The sequence below is a fragment of the Aspergillus alliaceus genome, assembly GCF_009176365.1.
Source record: "Aspergillus alliaceus strain CBS 536.65 unplaced genomic scaffold BDW43scaffold_35, whole genome shotgun sequence".
In the NCBI taxonomy this organism is placed as follows: Eukaryota; Fungi; Ascomycota; class Eurotiomycetes; order Eurotiales; family Aspergillaceae; genus Aspergillus; species Aspergillus alliaceus.
Genome location: NW_022474718.1, coordinates 356,723 through 375,076, shown reverse-complemented (window position 1 = coordinate 375,076; position 18,354 = coordinate 356,723). Strand labels below are relative to the sequence as shown.

General features: G+C 45.6%; 6 protein-coding genes across 6 annotated transcripts; 1 reads left to right on the top strand and 5 right to left on the bottom strand.

Annotated features, from left to right (window-relative positions):
* Positions 1-1,981: 1,981 nt before the first annotated feature.
* BDW43DRAFT_320832 (uncharacterized protein) lies at positions 1,982-4,066 on the bottom strand (the record flags this gene model as incomplete). Its single annotated transcript, XM_032049180.1, has 6 exons — positions 3,884-4,066; positions 3,644-3,818; positions 2,524-3,573; positions 2,324-2,408; positions 2,200-2,260; positions 1,982-2,116 (listed from the first exon to the last, which is right to left on the bottom strand). Exons 1-6 carry the CDS (start codon positions 3,977-3,979, stop codon positions 1,982-1,984), a joined length of 1,602 nt encoding a protein of 533 aa, XP_031898235.1. The 5' UTR covers positions 3,980-4,066.
* An 882-nt stretch (positions 4,067-4,948) lies between these two features.
* Positions 4,949-6,793, top strand: BDW43DRAFT_301828 (Zn(II)2Cys6 transcription factor; the record flags this gene model as incomplete). The annotated part of the gene is made up of 2 exons (XM_032045118.1): positions 4,949-5,052; positions 5,125-6,793. The coding sequence occupies 2 exons, from the start codon at positions 4,949-4,951 to the stop codon at positions 6,791-6,793; spliced, it is 1,773 nt and encodes a 590-aa protein (XP_031898234.1).
* A 1,170-nt stretch (positions 6,794-7,963) lies between these two features.
* BDW43DRAFT_320830 (Deuterolysin metalloprotease family-domain-containing protein) lies at positions 7,964-9,136 on the bottom strand. Its single transcript, XM_032049179.1, has 3 exons — positions 8,910-9,136; positions 8,044-8,853; positions 7,964-7,987 (listed from the first exon to the last, which is right to left on the bottom strand). Exons 1-3 carry the CDS (start codon positions 9,127-9,129, stop codon positions 7,968-7,970), a joined length of 1,050 nt encoding a protein of 349 aa, XP_031898233.1. The 5' UTR covers positions 9,130-9,136; the 3' UTR covers positions 7,964-7,967.
* A 2,395-nt stretch (positions 9,137-11,531) lies between these two features.
* BDW43DRAFT_313204 (GNAT family N-acetyltransferase) lies at positions 11,532-12,320 on the bottom strand (the record flags this gene model as incomplete). Its single annotated transcript, XM_032047542.1, has 2 exons — positions 11,532-11,944; positions 11,993-12,320. 2 exons carry the CDS (start codon positions 12,318-12,320, stop codon positions 11,532-11,534), a joined length of 741 nt encoding a protein of 246 aa, XP_031898232.1.
* A 2,406-nt stretch (positions 12,321-14,726) lies between these two features.
* Positions 14,727-16,318, bottom strand: BDW43DRAFT_320827 (uncharacterized protein; the record flags this gene model as incomplete). The annotated part of the gene is made up of 6 exons (XM_032049178.1): positions 14,727-14,734; positions 14,770-15,287; positions 15,502-15,563; positions 15,600-15,713; positions 15,882-16,131; positions 16,239-16,318. The coding sequence occupies 6 exons, from the start codon at positions 16,316-16,318 to the stop codon at positions 14,727-14,729; spliced, it is 1,032 nt and encodes a 343-aa protein (XP_031898231.1).
* A 902-nt stretch (positions 16,319-17,220) lies between these two features.
* On the bottom strand, positions 17,221-17,888 carry BDW43DRAFT_141771 (TMEM14 family protein). Its single transcript, XM_032038324.1, has 3 exons — positions 17,827-17,888; positions 17,667-17,759; positions 17,221-17,611 (listed from the first exon to the last, which is right to left on the bottom strand). Exons 1-3 carry the CDS (start codon positions 17,861-17,863, stop codon positions 17,415-17,417), a joined length of 327 nt encoding a protein of 108 aa, XP_031898230.1. The 5' UTR covers positions 17,864-17,888; the 3' UTR covers positions 17,221-17,414.
* Positions 17,889-18,354: the final 466 nt, after the last annotated feature.

The following is an 18,354-nucleotide window of genomic DNA, read 5'->3' as shown; positions in this document are numbered from 1 at the left end:
GTTGTATATGGTTGAAAAGCTTCGGTTTTGTTGTTGACGTTATGTTGAAATTCGTGCATCAGGTGGGGCCGTGCATCAGGTGATCAACCACGGTAAGGCTTCCAGCCCAATCTCTTTTGCGCATCGGGCGATTCGCCCCGTCCCGTCCTTAGTACCATCCCCACCTTTCACTCTTAACCTAAAAGGACGCCTTGTACGGGCGACTATTAGTGCCACTCCGCAATAAGTAAAACTTGCCATGATTCTGCCGGCAGGACTCACCTGATAAGCATCCGCCAGTATTTCCTCAAGCGATGCTGCACTTTAAAATCTGCAGAAATTGATCCCTAAATTAAAGCTGCTAATTTTTTCCTGGGTTAACACAGGGGCAGCGATTCTTCTTGTTCTCGCCGATTTAATCGTAATCGGTAAACTATGCGATGTTCGAAGACAAATATAATCATAGCAGACTCCTCAGCTATTGGACTTTGAAATAATACAAACGAGGTGTAGGGCTTGAGTAGAGAGTATTTGTTTTACTTTTTTTTAAGTTTCTTCCATTATGTGATTTTACGCTCTTTTGTTTTCAACACCTGTTTTCCCCCTACTTGGTTAATATTAATGCATATACTTATTACTTGCTCGATTAACTGTCAGAGCCATTTGTATTATGGTGACCAGCTAAGTAATATTTTCTAGCATTTTTGGAAGGCTTAAGAGCTGTATCTCAAGGTCGGTTCATGGCAGGTACCAAACCGCCTATGCTAAGGTAAGGCATTTTAGGTAGCAGCTGCTTTTCTTGCATAGGCATAGGCATTAGAATGGAACCTGGTAGTTCTGGCCAAATTCTACACTTGCCTAGTACCTCCTTATTTCTAGTATATTAGACAAATAATGGAATGTTTTGATTGTTATAGATAGTATAATGAAAATAATGAAAATCAAAGATAGGAATGGATTAAAAGATATAAATAATAAAATATAGAGTAGAGTAAGAAGGGAAAATGTTGATAATAGATAAATCAACTCTTCTCTGTCTTTAGAAATCTACTTCTGATTCTCTAGTATTCTACCAGGACTTGACATTGCTTGTATAGAATTTATCTTTAATTCCGGTTCAGGCCCAGCTATATCCGGTTTCTTCTCTCTTGTTTTTGGATACTCTAGGTGCTTCGTGTGCTCTAGCTACTCCTAGAACTGGTCCTCCTTAGGGCTCTGCTGGATTCGCTGTTGTTTAGGTCCTGTTCCAGATTCGCAGGCATCCTCAGGGCCTTAGGGGTCCCTCAATACATCGGTGCTGGTGTTGGTGGTGGTGGTATCCCGCTCAGGGTCATCCACCTCGACGCGCTTGGTAGGCCACCACCATGGAGGTTTGGGACCTCCATAGCGGTTCCTGGGGCCTTAGGAGGCCTTTCTTGATTTATTGACGTGTCAAAACGGCGTGTTTTGTTTAGGTGTTGATTTTGATATTCTGAGCGCTTTATTTTATCCTTAACTTTAATACGCGCTTGTTATGTATAGCGCATCCCCGCATCATTCGGATCGAGTCAAACAAGTGCTCTGGTGCGGGAGTCAAGTAACTGTACTTGCCGGATTTCCAAACATATCGAGAAATTTCTAGATAAGGACAAGTCCCTAGTGGATGAATGAGACCTAGGGAAAATCTGTTTTCGAATCCGGCAGTACAGCCTTCCGCTATGCAGATTTACATAGGAGGCAGCCAAGGTCATGGACGCATAGGGAGAAATCACAAAAGAAAATAGTACAGGGATAATTGTAGGGTCAGATAGATCACCCACATTTCATGAGAAGGGAGAACAGAATAATACACAGTCTAATAACAAAAGATTAAAAAGAGCGTAAGAATCAACAACAGATATGAAAAGGTTATCTTGGAATGAGTGTATATGAGCCACATACTTTGACAATTCAGCACTTAGTTTGCACTGGTTAGATCTTTCCTGAAATTGACCGAACTTTTCTCCCATGGCTTTGACAATCGTTAAAGGGGGGAGGCATCTATGAAAGGAATATACTGTCGGGAGCATGTAGTGTTGGACGATGGAACTGTGCCTTGGAGGTATGCCTGAATATGTCCAAAGTAACAGTTTGACGCCCCCTGGCCGATGACCGTATGCTGAATTCAAAAGAAACATCCCGCGAGTAAGCCTAGACTCTTGGTCGAGATGGCTGTATGATTGAGAATTTATAACAACTTACACCAACGGCTTCTTGCATTAAAAGTACCGATCCGGCAAACCGAGAAGACATCTTGCGCGCTCTACGGCAAGATAATGTCAGCTAGTAATATGCCCAATGTCGATACGATTTGGCCAAAACGTACGATTCCAACGGCGTGATAGGGTCGATGGTATTACTCGCAAAGAGGATCGGGAAGGACGTAGGCATGTTTAGTGCACTTATTTCGTCTGCATCAAACCTGGTTAGACTTCGTTTCCAACGCAGATGGTCACTCATTTTGCCGAAGACGATGGTTTTAGAATGCCGAAAAAGAGAGAGAGAGACAAAAGGAGTGTTGATTACCTTGAACTACCATGCTATCAGGCAACTGCGGTCGGAATGATCGGCATAAGATACCTTCCAGGAAGATGGGGTAGATATCACCGATATACTTGCTCTTGAAAATCGTGTACTCCGCCCAACTCTTGAACTCTTCTATGGTAGTAAGCCTGTTCCTCCGATACGAATCAGTGCATGTAATGGCGAGACGGGCATCGGTTATAGAGTTTGACTGGTCATACATGCCCGCAAGAGCAGACACATCCCCACACTCGGCCTGGTGTAGGACGTCGGCCATGCTTGGAAACCCTGCCAGTGGGGTGTAGAGTGTGTTAAGAAAAAGAGTCTTCAGGTCTGAATAGGTGACCATTGTCGGTAGGTCTGGATCTCCGACGCCGCTTAGTGGGACTGGATAATTCTGAAACTGACGGATGATGCCATCCATTCTTGCCGAGATGTTAGCCGGTGTGGGCCCCCAAAATGAGCATTTTTCGGGCCCTGCGGAATAGCAGAAGGTCGAGAATGTTTCCATGGCCTCGTCCATTTGATCAACATTGTCCGTCAAATAGTTATTATAATATTGCTCTGCGTTCAGAACACCATCGAGTATCATTCTCCCAACGCGGTCAGGAAACAGGGAAGCGAAAGTGCTGCCGATGACAGTGCCGTAACTGATGCTATAGCACCACAATTTGGCGTTTGATGGTGACTGACCGGCCAACTCAGCCTCAGCTTCGGTAAATGTGAGCAAATCATGGGCAACTGCTGGCGTAGTTACATAATATGAATAGGGTGACTTGTTCTCGACAGCATTGTTGCACCACTCGCCGTAGATGGAGCTTGAATAGTACTGTTCCTCAAGCGATGTTGATGAGATATTGGTGGCGCCTGTTCTGTGCAGTCGATAGAAAGCCGATCTTGCTTTTGCGTCCTCCGAGAAGCAGTCGAGATGCAAGCCACTGTTGTTCACACCGCGAGGGTCAAAGGAGATGAAGTTGTACTGCTCTCCAAACATCTGCCCGATGAGATTCTGGTATGTGAGAAGTAGGTCGACACCAGAACCACCCGGACCGCCTAACGAAGTGTCAGTCCAGTCAAATGAAGTTCAGACAACGTTGCATGATTGAAAGAATTGAGATCTTACCGGGGTTGAGTACAAGGCTTGGAGACTCGACGGTTGCATTTTTGCCAGCCAGCTTGATGAAGGCAATCGACGTCGTGCCAAGACTTCTGTTTGAATAATCCAAAGGAACTTGCAGTCTAGAGCAATTAAAGGCATCGAAACATGGAGTCCATGTGAGGTTGGCTGATGGCTCAATCTAGATGGCTCGTCAGAAAGCTTGAAACCCTTGGGCAATGTGGGACCGTAGGGTCCCGGACTCACATTGTCAAATCCATAGGCCATGCCCCGATCATGCAAACTGTGGGCTTTCAATCCCAAGCTCATGAAAAGGATAAGCGCATTCACGAGTCGGTTCATTGTAATCCCTGGAGGCTCTCATTGATCTTTCCGTTCAGTTGCTTGCAAGAGCCAACACAATTGCGATATCTGGGAACTATTTATTCCAGTTGAATTTCCTTAGATAGTAGTATCAAGTCTGGCGGTTTCAATAGGCAGCTGCATTCTTCCCATCAACTCACAATACCTCTTCTTGCGCACAATCGCTTTCCGTTCCACTTGTACGAACCAGCCAATCAATACTTTTTTGGTCACCACAAGTATAACCAAGTACGGCGGGTGCGGGGAGCAGGATCCTACCCCTGTAAGTGTAGTGGTGGGTCCAGGGCTTTACTCCACGTTTCAATTGAGATATATGCTCTTGTCTGTATGGATACTTGCATTCTTAGTCCACCAACCCACAACGATGACTACTTATGTAGTCCCCTCCTTATCCTAAATAGTTCAAGAGGAACAGGCTCGCCTTCCTTGGTGCCCCAGTTGTACGAGCTAACCAATCAGTACTTATCACGATATGCATTAACTAGCCTCTAGCAAGCAAGTAAGATTCATGCCGATCAAATTTCTTTCTAGGTCCCGCATGTACGAACTAGCCAATCAATAATTCTCGTGAAACGCACTAGACTCTATTTAGTATGATTTAATGCCTTATCCAATCCTTCATCATCACTTTGAACACTCCTTTTAAAGCGCCCCCGCTTTTATGAACCGGCCTATCAAGCCTAGTCTTACCACAAGCTTCGTTTTTTGTACTCCGTACCGTCCACCTTTTCCCACTCCACTGTCCACCTCAAAGGATGTGGCGATGACAACCTCACTGGCATGCGAGCCGACGAACAGATCGTCATCTTGAACTTTCATCGGCACCCCGTAAGCTCCCTTTCGAAGCCAATGTGTGCGGGTGGTGGCTTACGGGTCGTGGTGGCCTCGAAATTGTCCTCTACCTGAAACGGTGCGGACTGCAAATCTTAGACAGCTCACATCACCGTGATGGATGGGATGAAAAACAAGAACACCAAGACGGGCAATCAAGCCTGGAGAAGAAAGCCTCGCAAGTTCGCTCCAAAGTCAAGACTAGGCTGTAAGACCTGCAAGTATGTCTGACTTTCCGTATTGCTACAGAGCGATCAATTGGGTTCAAAGACTTCGAAATTGACATCCCTCAGGATAAGACGAGTTAAATGCGATCTATCTCGGCCCTCATGCTTGAAATGCCGTTCTACTGGCCGCACCTGCGATGGCTATAGTGAAATGCACCTCGCATTCAAGACCGAGAAGACTGAGATTGAATCAACACATTATCACAAGGAGATCGCCGACAGAGCAGATAGCTGCGACAGTTACCACCCCTGTACCACGATCAGTGCGTACGAGTCAAAGCAATGGCACTCGAAATACCATGGCCTCACTTTGCAAAATCTCGGATCCTTTATGATCTTACCCGTGACTAGGTCAACCCAGGCAGAGGCAATGTGCTTTTTCAAGGATATTTCGATCAAGCACCTGAATGAATACCGCCCTTGCGAACCATGGCGGAACACTCTCATGTTCTTCTCCCAAACAGTGCCAGCAGTACGGCATGCTGCCATTGCTCTAGCTTTAATTCACCGAAACTACCTGGATCGTCATTCTAACGGTCGGGTGTATCAACCGCCTTCCTTGAAAGACCGGCTACTGGATAAGGCTCCTTTGCTTCACTATAACCGCGCCATTCAACTTCTGCTGAACCCGGAAAGTGGTGACAGCGCCGAAATAACAGCTGTCACGCTTTTGGTCTGTTATCTCTTTACGTGCTTTGACCATCTGGCGGGTGACGACGTACAAGCAGTGAAACACCTGCGCGGAGGTGTGGCGCTCTCACGCAACATCGACAACGCTACATTGAACAACTGTACCTACGACTATGCCCAATCCTCGGGGGTTCACGCGATTATCTGCCTGGTCGCAAAACAGATTCGCCGTCTTGACATGCAGGCCGTCATGTTTCTGGTCGACTGGACTCCAGCCAACATCCAAGAGACATTCATGTCCCATCTTGCACTCTTCGACAGTACGTTTTGGTCACTCGACCAAGCTGCCGACCACCTCCAGATTCTCATCGCTCAGGTAATGAGGCTGCGCAACACAGAGCAACAAATGTCCCCGACAGGTACGATGCCGCAGTTACCTTCTTCACTCAAGGACATCGTTCTCGGGCAGTTGGAAACGTGGTCGAGTCTCTTCGAAAACCTCCTGCAACAAGGCAGTTCCTCTGAGTCAGACTTTGAAACGGACCCACTCGTATCACTCCTGCGCTTACAACATACTATCGCATGGACTCTCCTCAGTGGTTACGGACCAGGCAGAGAAATGGACTATGACAATTTCCTGCCCCAGTTCCAGCAATGTGTCGTATTGGCGCGCGAGGTAGCGGCGGCGCATCAGCAGTATTCGGGGTCGTCAAGGTCGACTTTTACGCCAGAGATCGGATTTATCCCCGTTCTTTACATAATTGGGGCCAAGTGCCGGCATCCTAGTGTCCGTCGTGAGGTCTTGAGTATTTTGCGACGGCAACTAATACGGGAGGCGACTTGGGATAGCTTCTCTACCGCTAGGGTGGTTGAGCGGGTTATCGAAATTGAAGAGGGTTCGGCTGGGGAAGAGCAAATGGTACAGTACATGGAACAAATTCCTGTATGGCAGAGGATCGAGGCATTGTCTTATACACATATCCCAAGGGGACAGTCTGCGGCCAGGTTGGATATTACGTATACATTCTGCACCCAGGAGGGAATACACATTGAGTCACTCATGGTAGAACGGACAGGGAGTCTTATCATGTCAAATAATCGATAACAGACAGCAGGCCGGGATAAAGAACCAAACAGAAACTGATTCCCGTCTATACCTGTGAACGTAGCTAGTTCCATACCCCAGACAGGCTTCTCGCTGCAAAATATATGTCCACCACCGCACATGTAACATCCAGGTTGGACGAGTTAACCCGGGATGCACGTAGACGATGCCATCGCCAAAGAATCCGCGCCCCAGAAGGATAGACAACAGAAGATAGTAGATGGAGATAGAGCACAAGCTAAAGGCCCCAGTATCCCCATACTAAACTCGCATGCAAAGACTGGACATTATTATCAGCAAGAGGGAAGTCAGAGGAGGAGAGATTCAGGAGGTGAGTAAAGAAGCTACAAGTCTACCTTGAAACCCGCCACTGATTGCGGGCAAGTGCTCCGTCAGTGCCACTGCTGTCGCCATGACAGGCTAGAACATATCAATCTCCAGGGTGCGAAGGATCACAGTTTGAATTACTCTTAAGCACGCATTCGGAGATCCCCCTAATCATCGGATTGATGACGGAACGTCTGGAACCCTGACGTACAATGTAGTTCTTGAATATTAATGGTAAAAAGGCAGTGGACGGGGGTAACTTGACGAGGAGATACGCTTTTGAATAGCTTCCAGTACACAGTGCGAAGCAATCGAACCGCTACACTTGTCTTCACATTCAAATAGCAAGCAGCTTGCGTTAACAAGCATCGTATTTTTTGAGGAAGACGGGCTGATTTTTATAGTGTCCCTGTCATATCTGTAAGGATGCGGACTATTACACTGCTGGTATATTTCAACTGGTACCTGATTGGTTAATAGCCACACTCAACGACTAGAGAATATGCCTTGTTGGCCTTTCAATACCTTCGATTAACACTACTCAAGTTCCCATCGTTGGAGTCGCCGAAGTATTGCAGGTAACTTATTTATTACATGGACATAGCGCCATTTGGCCGCACACGATGGACGGCCTGACAAACCTAATTACACAATATACTTAAAGCACTGCAGCACACTTTTGGCATTTTTCGTCTTTCTTCACCAATACTTGAACTAGAGAGAATTGGTTATACATTCCAGGAAGAGAAAGATCCTCAAACATGTCCCCGGCCCACAAACACCTGGCGAATGCACCTACGAATCTCCGCACATTTTCTCCATTTGAATTATGGCTCAGTTTCTTGATCTAGCAGTTCAGGTACACGGCTACCATAGTCAGCATCCTATCACACATTACATATGTACGAAGCAAGACAGCTCACCATTCGCAAACAACGCATAAGTGTCCGCATTGAGCAAGGCCTGACTGGCATTCAACGCAGTAGCGGCCTCGTATCCATAAGCGTAGTCTTCTGTGCCAGGGCTATAGACTCCCGGAGCATGGGTAAACTCGTGTAGTGAGGTGGTGGCCTGGTCCTGAGCATGGCAGCTTCCCGTCAACGCCGACAGCGCGGTATAGTAGATATCGCAGTTGGCAATAATATTGTAGGAGGGAATGGTATATGCCAGTACGTTCGGGCTACAGTATCCGAATAGATCGGCGCAGTAGTACGAGGTACGGCCGGATGAAGTTGAGTTTGCCTCGTTGGCGACAGCACTTAACCGTGCTGCTACAGTACTGCGCGCCTCGCTAGAGTTTGTCTTAAAGTATTCCAGGAATCGCGAGGCAGAACCTGAGGTGGCAGCCTCAGCGGCAGCATTGGCAAGGGAGACAGTATTACTCAATGCTGTCATCATGGTGGGTAGACGAGATCCTAAACAGTCTGTGAGCATAGTACGACGGTTCAGAAGCCTGACAGCCTTGGTTACTAAAGCAGCCGCTGCAGCGTCGACATCGATAGTAAGCTTGTTGGAGGTGAAAGGGATATGCCCGTTAAAGCTGCTGTTCTTGACGGTAGATACGATACCGGAGGAGCTTATTGTAACGCTGCCCCCTTTGGTGAGATCGCAGGTTGACGCAGTGTCAAATTCATCTTCGAAGGTGGCGCCGGGGGCAAGGGTGGTCAACGCGTCTTCTGATAGGTTATGGGTCTTAACGCGCCGTCGGATGCCCTGGAATTCAATCTCGGTGTCTCTGTGAATTAGTTCATGCAAGGGAGTGTGCAGGTTGGAATGTGTGGAGGCATACCATTGCGGAATACAGCCACCTTCTTGACGGGAGCTGCATCACCGAAGAAATTAAGGTGAGAAAAGGTGACCTCCTCCTTGCCAACGTTCTTAACCACCGCCTTGATGCGCGTGTTGTTCACTTGGCTGAGAGTCACGTCCAATCCGGAGTCGCTGGCCATAACGAGGGAGGCGGCCATGAAGCCGGACATCAAGGTCTGTAGAACAAAGCAGAAACGCATAGTGAATGGCGGTAGATTGAGAGGAGCTATTGAGGACTAGGATGGCAAAGGGATAGTGGCGTAGGACGCAAGATTTATAAAGGGTTCTGATGTAGCTTATATAGCCAGGCCTGTTCGTATCCCATCTTGGTTAGGCTGAGGGGACCGCAACTCTTGGAATGAAGCCTCTCGCTTGGCCCAGTCCTGAATATCGTTGGTAGCACCAGAATGGAAACTACCACGTGGGTTTGCACAGACATTCTCTCTCCTGGTGATTGCATCTTCTGGCATTGGTTAGTAACATTCAGACTCTCAGTAACAATTAGCCGGGCATTGTAGAACCGCATCTGAGGAAGCAGCGATAAGAGCATCTCGAGGCTTAAACCAGCGTTATTGGCTGCTGGAAAGAGTCACGGCTCAGACGGGTGAACTACGAATTTACTGCCACGATCAACACGAACTTAGAACGGGAGTGGGTGCATTGTGGCATGCTAAATTGTGCGATGGTCGCTTATCTAGCCGCAGTGCCTCCAGCGAGGTAAACATATAGGAAATTAAGGGCGCGCAAACACCACTCAGCAAACTGCGGTCAAGAAGCCTGTTTAGCAGCGGTTTAGTGGTAATATTCAATACTTACATTTGATCCTAACTAATGAGGTATGCCCTGAGTAGTGGCAAGTATAAATGCATCATCGCGAGGGAACCTTTACCATCTGATATTTTGAATTAAACCCAATAAGAACTTTACAGCCTACTACCACTACTATGTGGTTGCTCTTTGCCAAACAGCTGTCTCGTACTCCACCTCTCTGGTATCATGACTAAAGCTCCTCAGCAGATTGAAAACGAGAGACCCGTCGGCAACTAAGGAATGTGGGTCGCATCTACTTTGAGGTAGGGTCCGGCCCTTTTTCAGGGGTCTGCTACGCATATAAAATGTCAGTTCAATGTCAAACCTATGATACTGATATATCTAGTCAAATAGATATTGGGCCTTTAAAGAGGACAATATTTCTCCTTATTGCCCTAGGATCCTTGTATGCGTGTGGCCGTGGCCTGATCAACCTTCTGCTTACTGAGGAACCTCAAAAAGTCCCAGCCATGCCTGCATTCTTCCCTTCACTTTCGCTAACTTGCTCGTGACAGGCTCCTACATACCTTAACCACATTCTACCGGTACCGTTTATCCTTCAAGGCATGTACATATACCCTTTAACTCTGGTACGACTAGAGTGGATTAACCTCCCCGCATTAACCTCACCTCCCCTCCCGTTTGCCACTCTAGGTACGACAATGGTCTTATTAACCTGCCACCTCACTAATTTCAGTTCCAGTATGACGTTTAGAGTTCCGTAAAATAGTCAGGGTACGAACTACATATGTAGTATTATTGTTCTAGAAATAGATACACCCACCCGCCACGGAGCTTCAGCTGTTGGTCAATAACATCACGTATTTGCTCCTCCAACTCTTTGAAACGAATTACTTAATTTTTCTCCGCCTTTATCGTGTCGACCAGCGATGCCACCCCTTGATGCGGTAACAGTCTAAAACCTGCATAAGGATAGACGGATTTAACGAAGCCGTGAACATCTCACCATGGTCTCACTTTGATGCCAGCAGAAAGGAAGAAAGGCCTGTGATTAGAGTGGCAAACGGGGAGGTAAGGTTAATTGTAACGGTTAAAAGATACACTACGAGGTTAAAGTACATTATACTTAACATTATATACATAAATATTCTACAACAAGATGTAGCGTAATTAGGGTTTATAGTATAAAAATACAACACTGTATTCACTAATACAGTTAGCTTACTTTATAACATACACTCAAATTGCTCTAAAATAGTATTTTATGTTTGTCCTGTATTAGCTATGTAATTTTCAATTTAAAATTCCTTATATAATAAAAATATATATTTTAGATTTAATTTCATTTATAAAGCATTAACTAATATAGAATTCTAAATTGAAATACCATTTTTAAGAGGTCTGGTTTTTAACCTCCGCTACCCCAGTTCGCCAGTCGAATTTCAGCCAATCTGCTACTATGAAAACTCACCAGGGAGACAGACACTTGAGTTTAAGTATTGATACATCTATCAATCAAAATTACCGCTATTTCAGAATCAGGAAAGATGTATTCAATAATGAAAATGGATCAACTCTTCACCTGACTTTATACTGATTTGCTGTCAGATATTCGGTCAGCTCCGAATAAGAGATAGGATACAACTCATAAAATGTCTTAAAATGATCAAGTCTAGAGCCTTTTGGGCTCTTCTTGAAGATATTGATTATTCTGATGATATCTATGATTCTTGACTTGCTTATGTTGATCGTGCATTCGGGCCTCTTTTTTTGGCCCATCTTCAATCACATGATCATGGTCATGTATAGCCATTTTATCTGACAATTGTGTTCACAACTTCCACTGAACTTTAGAGGGATGCAGTCTCATCACAGGAACAGAACAGGCTGGGAGATCAACCTCATCTAGCTGTATTTCGGATCGTTGCTTCTTCTGCTGGAGCTCGACGGTGCCCAACACTTTGGCCCCCATGCGAAGATAAATTGGCGCACTTACTTCTGTCGCCTCAAAGAAAATATCGACCCCCTCTTCCTCAGCAGCGGCAATCTCCCATAACATCAATTGTTTGGCGACCCCTAAATGTTGGTACTCTGGCAACACCGCCAGCATGAGAGACTCTACCCAATCGGACTGTGAGCCGAGAACGAGTGAAGCCCTCCCGTAGAAGTCCTGTATATTACCAGTGGAGACGGCCCGATTGGGGGTTGCTCCGGTCTCGATCTCATAAAGCTGGCGCTCTAGGCCTGCAAGTCATTAGCATTAGACATACAAGAGTCCTCATCCTCTTTTACATTTGGCATCGTCGTCTGGATTCCACTTATCCACATCCTTTGGACGGCCATGCCGAACGCAGGAGATAAATCCAGCCAGCTTTGACCCCAGGTAATGTTTGTCATCATGGAACCCCAGGTCCTTCTGCTCCAACAGGGCAACCATAATAACATTGCCCGGGGTCACAAAGGCGAGCTTCAACGCCTGCAGGAGTGAGTTATAGTAGTCTTGGGGATAATGACGGCGAAAGGGGTGAAAGTGAGCAAAAACTGGATCGTTCACGAAGGCTCGCGCCTGGATAAGAGCCAACGCCGCGAGATCAGACTGTCTGGCTTGACGGAGTCGCATTTTGCTCGAAGGGTGAAGAAAACCCAGATAAGGAGAGGGTTTGCGTTTGGGGGTATTGCCGCCAAGGAATAAACGCCTTCGAGCCCCGCATCCCAATAGGTCTGGCTAGACTCTCCAGAAACGTAGGACCAATGGCAGCAACGAAGATATCTACATCAACGTGTCCTTTATAATCTTTATTGAATATACCCAGAGACGCCCAAGGTCCACCAAAATATAGCTATAACTAATTAAATGAACCAAAAAAAATTCAAAGATAGTTAAAAGAAAGGATGAGAGGGGTTTTAGCGGTTTAGGAGACCATGTAGAAGTGCGCTGGATTATAACAGGCAAAAGACCTCTGAAGGTCTACCCACAATTGCATGTATGGATGACCATGTCGGGTCACAAAGTATCTCCAGAATTTGACTCAACAATCGGTGTAGGGCTTATTTTTAATCCCTTCGGTGGACGGGCGCATCAATAAGAGATATGCAATGAGTCCCTACGGGGCCTCATATCATCGGACTATAGAGAAAGATTTCTATTCCTGAAGTTTCTTCTCATCATGTTCTATGGGCGAAGGTAGAATAACTGCAAATAATTGTCACACAACCTCATATAGATAAGTCCAGCCGGCTTGCGACAAAACTATAAGCGCGAACAGCTTTTCATGTATAGTGTAGTGTGAGCTTCGTGCAAAGAAATATCAAGATGGTTGCTATATTAACAGAGCAGCAACAACAGTACCGGTAACTCACGTATACCTGGATCACTCCAGCAGCATCATGGACTTAGATCCGATATTGATCAGACCGGAGTCTCCAGAGTCCCTTTGTAATTGTAGTGCTCAACGACACTAGGTCAGATGCACTTGATTTCAAGGGCATCAAACACTCAGCCACGCTTGGCCTTCACTGGGATACTAGCGGAGACATGCTCGAGCTTGATGGTAAAATTGCTAATATCCCGAGGTCCCTTGGGAAACTGGATATAGTATGGGGTGCAGCAAGGTTTCATTGAGATAGTGATGCGGCGCAACAAGTTAGAAAAAGTATGTCTTCGTATTGATTGTAAAGTCACAGGCATTCGTGCTCAACATCGGCGTAGGGTATCATTTATGTCCCTACGTTCCTATGCCTTCCTTTGCCTCAAAGTAAACTGCTACGTGGAAATCGAAACTACCCCGGTCAGACTGTTCACGCCGCCCTAGTTTCAAGATCCTGGTGAGCAAGCCCCACCATGGCTTCTGCACGATATCCTTGATGCTCAGGCGAAAGATGAAGGAGATCCACATAACACCTCGTATTTCCTCCATTATATTGGATGCCTGATTGATGTATGATCAGACTATGACTTGACTTGAGGGCCAATGAAGTTTCCCCCTAACGTGCCATCTACTTGACTTTAGGGATAGCTGCGGTCCCCGGTAGTCGGTCCTGCTGGCAAGCCTGTGGATACCAGTGCTTTATAAAGGGGGCGCTACTACCGCGGAAGATTTCGCTAAGCTCAGGGCTAAATGAATCCGCAGGAGTGTAGGTTCGTATAGAGCCTATCAAGACAACAAACCCCCGTATGAAACCCAGTGATTTCGAGAGATCCTCTCTGCTGTCAAATCATGTTTACTGTGGAGACTCCAACACCCATATCCCTAAAAATCAGAAAAAGAAAGGGAAAACAATTGCAACAACACTATGGGCTGTGTCATCCCGCAACCTCCAGGTGGAGCTGGAGGAAAGTGATTTTGCCGAATGCAGAAAATCAGGACGGGAGCCATGACGTAGACCGAACTACTACGAACACTAACTACTCTTGATACATTTGGGATTAACTAATAGAAGATCCCTGCTTTACTCAGGATTGTTGTATTTTATATTATTCTCATCTCTAAGAAGCATCTCTCTGTATAATCCCAACTACAATCCGGTTTTCACCATATTTTATTCTGGCTACAGCATTGCTAACAACTTCCTTTGCATGGCTCTTGGCTCAAGTGGTAAACAAGACTCTAGACACGATCAATTGATTTGGCTTATAAATACTAGGGCTACCTGTACAGTGAACCCAATGTGAATGGCTACAAGCAAGTGGCACAGATTGATGGTAGATACCGAAGGCTGAATATACATCTGTAGGCTTGGATACCCACAGTAGCACGGCCTATAGTACTAACAATCCTAGCTAGGGCTAAAAATGTAGGGTCCATATATATTGAAGAGGGCGCCTCTTGCGAACTTTTTGAGTATACGTTAACCTTAACCTATAAACTGGATAAGGCTGCTTACTCACTTTAGGGATACAGAGACTTCAAGAACTAATCATCCTGCTCGTTTTGCCTAGGCTTCTAGTGTCCAGTGCATGGAGCCTACTGCTTTGAACAAACTGCCTCGCAGATGAAATACACCATACCTTACTTTCAACATAATTTCACAGTTCTGCCCTTTCAAATATATCGCAGGGTGTGCTCCACTATATATAGAGAGCAGGTCCTCTTCATCACCCCAACCCGGCTGTCTGCCGGTGGATCTCACACTGTCAGTATGAAAGTCTCCAAATATCCCAGCTAGATCCCCAGCATGGAGATCCACTTTGTAGTCTTCTTTACCACAGTTATTCTGGATCATCTCGCGATTAAAGACCTTTTTGATCCACTTTACAGTCCAAGTGGTGCCAGCGAAAAGGGTGCTACTATGGCCAAGTCTCTTCCATTTAATAAAGAATATATCTGTTCCTGCGTCGCAGAATTTTTTCTTTAATATATTAGTATTATTATAGGGGGCTATAATAAAGTCCAAACTGCCCTGATAGATATACAGCAGAAACTTGGGTAATTTATCCTTCTCAATATAGTTTTCTATAACACTAATCTCCCTGAGTTCAGGCTTGAAATCAATCAAGAATTTATTGCTGTTCTGGAACCACTTGTTGATATTTGCCCAAGTGTGAATTAGCGGGGGCTGGATCTCAGGTTCACTGCAGTGCAAAAGGCTGCCAAGGAATTTCTCTCAGTATTGGACCTTTTAAGTTATTATATATAGTCTGGTTAATCTTAGGGATTACATTCATCACGCCAAGTATAGCCCAGATATTCAAGGTCAATATAACTCAGTTGATATTTCTATATATATTTATAATATTTAGCAGAGGCTCCCTGATCGCAGCTCCAATAATGCTAATATTTGACATATACTCTTAATAAAACTCAGCAGCCCATTCCAACGCGTACCCACTGCCAGAGTAGTTAAATAAGATGGCTTCCGCGGCCTTATCAATGCCTATAATATATTATGATTTTGTTACAGCGCGGATCAAGTCTAGTATCTGATATATACTCTGGGAGCCCACAGTGAACGCGATATTCGACCCTTTGTAGTCCAGGATAACCAGAACAGCAGATCCGGCATCGAAAGCAGTCTCAGCCACAAAGATTATTTAGTTAAGATTCTATACAGTCACGGCCTTGTTCGTAGCTTTCCGTAGCCCATAGAAGAGGGAGCAGTTAATATCAGGCAAGTCATAGATAATTTAATAGAAGAGGATCCGGCTAGTGTTAGTCTCTCAAGGAAAGATACTTATTATAACAGATATAGCCTTCTTTTTGTCAAGGCCCTGGCTTATATAGAGTAGTTGGAAGGCCTTAAAATCAATATTTCCACCCGGTAGGATAGGCAGCTCGATCGTTACAGTGGGGTTATCTAGCACTGTTCCTAGCTCCTCTTCAGTCCAGTTATGGGTTTTTGGTATGCAGAAATCATCCTGCAATGGGAGCTCGGGGATATCGGATGCAAGGGCAAGAGACCCAAGCACCAGGGCTGCGAAACACAATACCAAGCTTCTTATAATTTCGGGTTTCCTGCATGTTGTAGTAGCTCTTTCCCTCATGGACCAGCTGTTGGAGCACCTCTATTTAAAACTCGAGGGAGGAAAGATACTCCATACCCCAAGGACTGGAATCCAGCCGAAACCAGAGGTGAGAGGTCACACTTCTCCAACACAGCGAGTCTAGGTTGAGCTCCCATACTGAGTCTACCATGGAACCACTGCACAGGATATGACGTCTCGTCTTCAATGATATGTACTTGAGAGCCAAGTTGCGGGCCGACTAGGCAGTTACAATAGCTCCAAATGCGGTAGGAGGCCCGAATAACTAATGATACATAAAGCAGCGTAACATCAGTTATTTAGATAACATAAGTCCAGTTGTCTGATACCACATTAGAGTGAGTTCCTCCCAGGGCTACCGGTATTCCAAGATCACCCGGAATTACTATGATGACGTATATCCGCATTCGGGTTTTGATCCTGTTATACTATCGAATGTAACACAGCAAAAGGCTTCTCTTGCAGGTAGAATTATTACTCCAATATAGAGAGAGGAAGAGGCTATAGTATCATTTATTACTATCTTATGAGTAAAAGGAAGGTAATATTGCTTTGATTCTCTTCTCTTTTCTTTTGGTGAAGCTTGCTGAGGTAGGTTATTTTCGACTTTGCGTTTGCCTAGGGTTTAGCGGTGTAATGGTTGGTCGACTATTACCATTACGATGAATGTTACATAACGATTCCAATCATAAAGGCTTCTTCCAGATGTAACCTGCATACCTAACTGGAGTGGAACTAGCTGAAGAGCAGAGTATCCCGGACCAGGTTTGCAAAGAAATGCACTGTAGATTGGACTTGACGAGGTCAATGAATTATGGTCGTCCGCTAGAAGTACTGCGAAAGGCATACGACCAGGCAATGTAGTCAGCAAATCTGAGCGGCGCCAAACGAACCTCAAATGGGCCGTTGAGGCAGTTCAACGTCAGGCCACGTAATACCAACTCCCGCTAATGACAAATGTCCTACGGAATCGACCTGTTAGTTCAATTGGTCCGCTCTTTACCCTGCAGTACCTTGAAAAAGCACTAGGTTATACTACGTTGCTCTCCGGGTGAGTGATGTAATTTCCTTTGCTTCGGATCGTTATTAAGAGATTGCTAAGAGAAGACCCTATCTACTTCGATCCAGGATGGTGTTGAGATGATATAGTGGGTACGCATCGAGTTCAACTAGAAGCTCAAGTACCCATATTGAAAAGGGATGCTCCACCTTTTGAGCTTGTATCTGTATAGTTTAGACCCCGTATCTAAACTCTCGCACCTTTTTCTGGTAGTAGTATGACGCTAATAAACCTGTTGCGCCGAGGGCCAAAGGTATAGGTGCTTTCGCTTGCGTTTTGATAGTCCGAGCTATCCCAGCGCCTAGCAGGACTGTACTGTTTGCCAGAGCCAGTTCGGTGCCGTAATCCTTATTTTGCTTTATCAGATAACCTAAGGATGCCGGTAAGCATATGATGAAATACCCAAGTGCATCCTTTCCGCTTACCTGAGCACGCATAGGAAATTCCTAGCCCAACGCCTGCGATCAAAGAAGGTGCTGAGCGCGTGCGTAAATATCCCACAACTCCCCCTATAGGCACTAGGGAATGGTTACCAACATTCAGCAACCCAGTAGACTCATTCCGAATGACCAATTGGGAACTTACAGAGTGCGGCAAGCGTAAATGAGGGATGTTCAGCCATAGTTCATCAAAGCACGGTATGTGCGCAAAATATTGGGTTCTTTGGCGACTGGTGTTTTGGTGGGCATAAGGGGCCTCATTTAAGTCGGTTTCATGACCCACAATCGGCTCGCTCGGACAGAATGAACCCCGAACGCCAAGCATTCTAGTTCTACTTTTATCGCTTTCCGGTGACAAGTTCCGATCAATTTTAGCAGTAATGTTGAATCCTTTCCCTACATACCGACCCACCACTTGTTTGTGAAATATCAACACCACTCCACAGGAATGTGTAATCTCTTGTAGTACTGAATACCACTCTTCTTCAATCTCAGGGATGCAAATTCAAGCATTAATCAGTCAGTTGCTGAGCGTCCCTAATGTAAAGCAAGTGCTTGCTCCCAGTGATTGGCGTGATATGCACAGGTATTATCGTACGCTACTGTGAAGCGAAGGGTTGAATACTTTTCAGCCACTTTCAATTTAAGAAATGATCTGAATCCTAAAAGCATG

Bases quoted from the DNA above. Each gene is read 5' to 3' on its own strand.
- BDW43DRAFT_320830 (XM_032049179.1), bottom strand. From the start codon at position 9,129: ATGCGTTTCTGCTTTGTTCTACAGACCTTGATGTCCGGCTTCATGGCC. The intron at 8,854-8,909 runs GTATGCCTCCAC...TAATTCACAGAG, and splicing joins GGTGGCTGTATTCCGCAATG to ACACCGAGATTGAATTCCAG. The intron at 7,988-8,043 runs GTGAGCTGTCTT...TGACTATGGTAG, and splicing joins TTATGCGTTGTTTGCGAATG to CCGTGTACCTGAACTGCTAG.
- BDW43DRAFT_141771 (XM_032038324.1), bottom strand. From the start codon at position 17,863: ATGGCTGAACATCCCTCATTTACGCTTGCCGCACTCT. The intron at 17,760-17,826 runs GTAAGTTCCCAA...ACCATTCCCTAG, and splicing joins ATTTACGCTTGCCGCACTCT to TGCCTATAGGGGGAGTTGTG. The intron at 17,612-17,666 runs GTAAGCGGAAAG...CGGCATCCTTAG, and splicing joins AATTTCCTATGCGTGCTCAG to GTTATCTGATAAAGCAAAAT.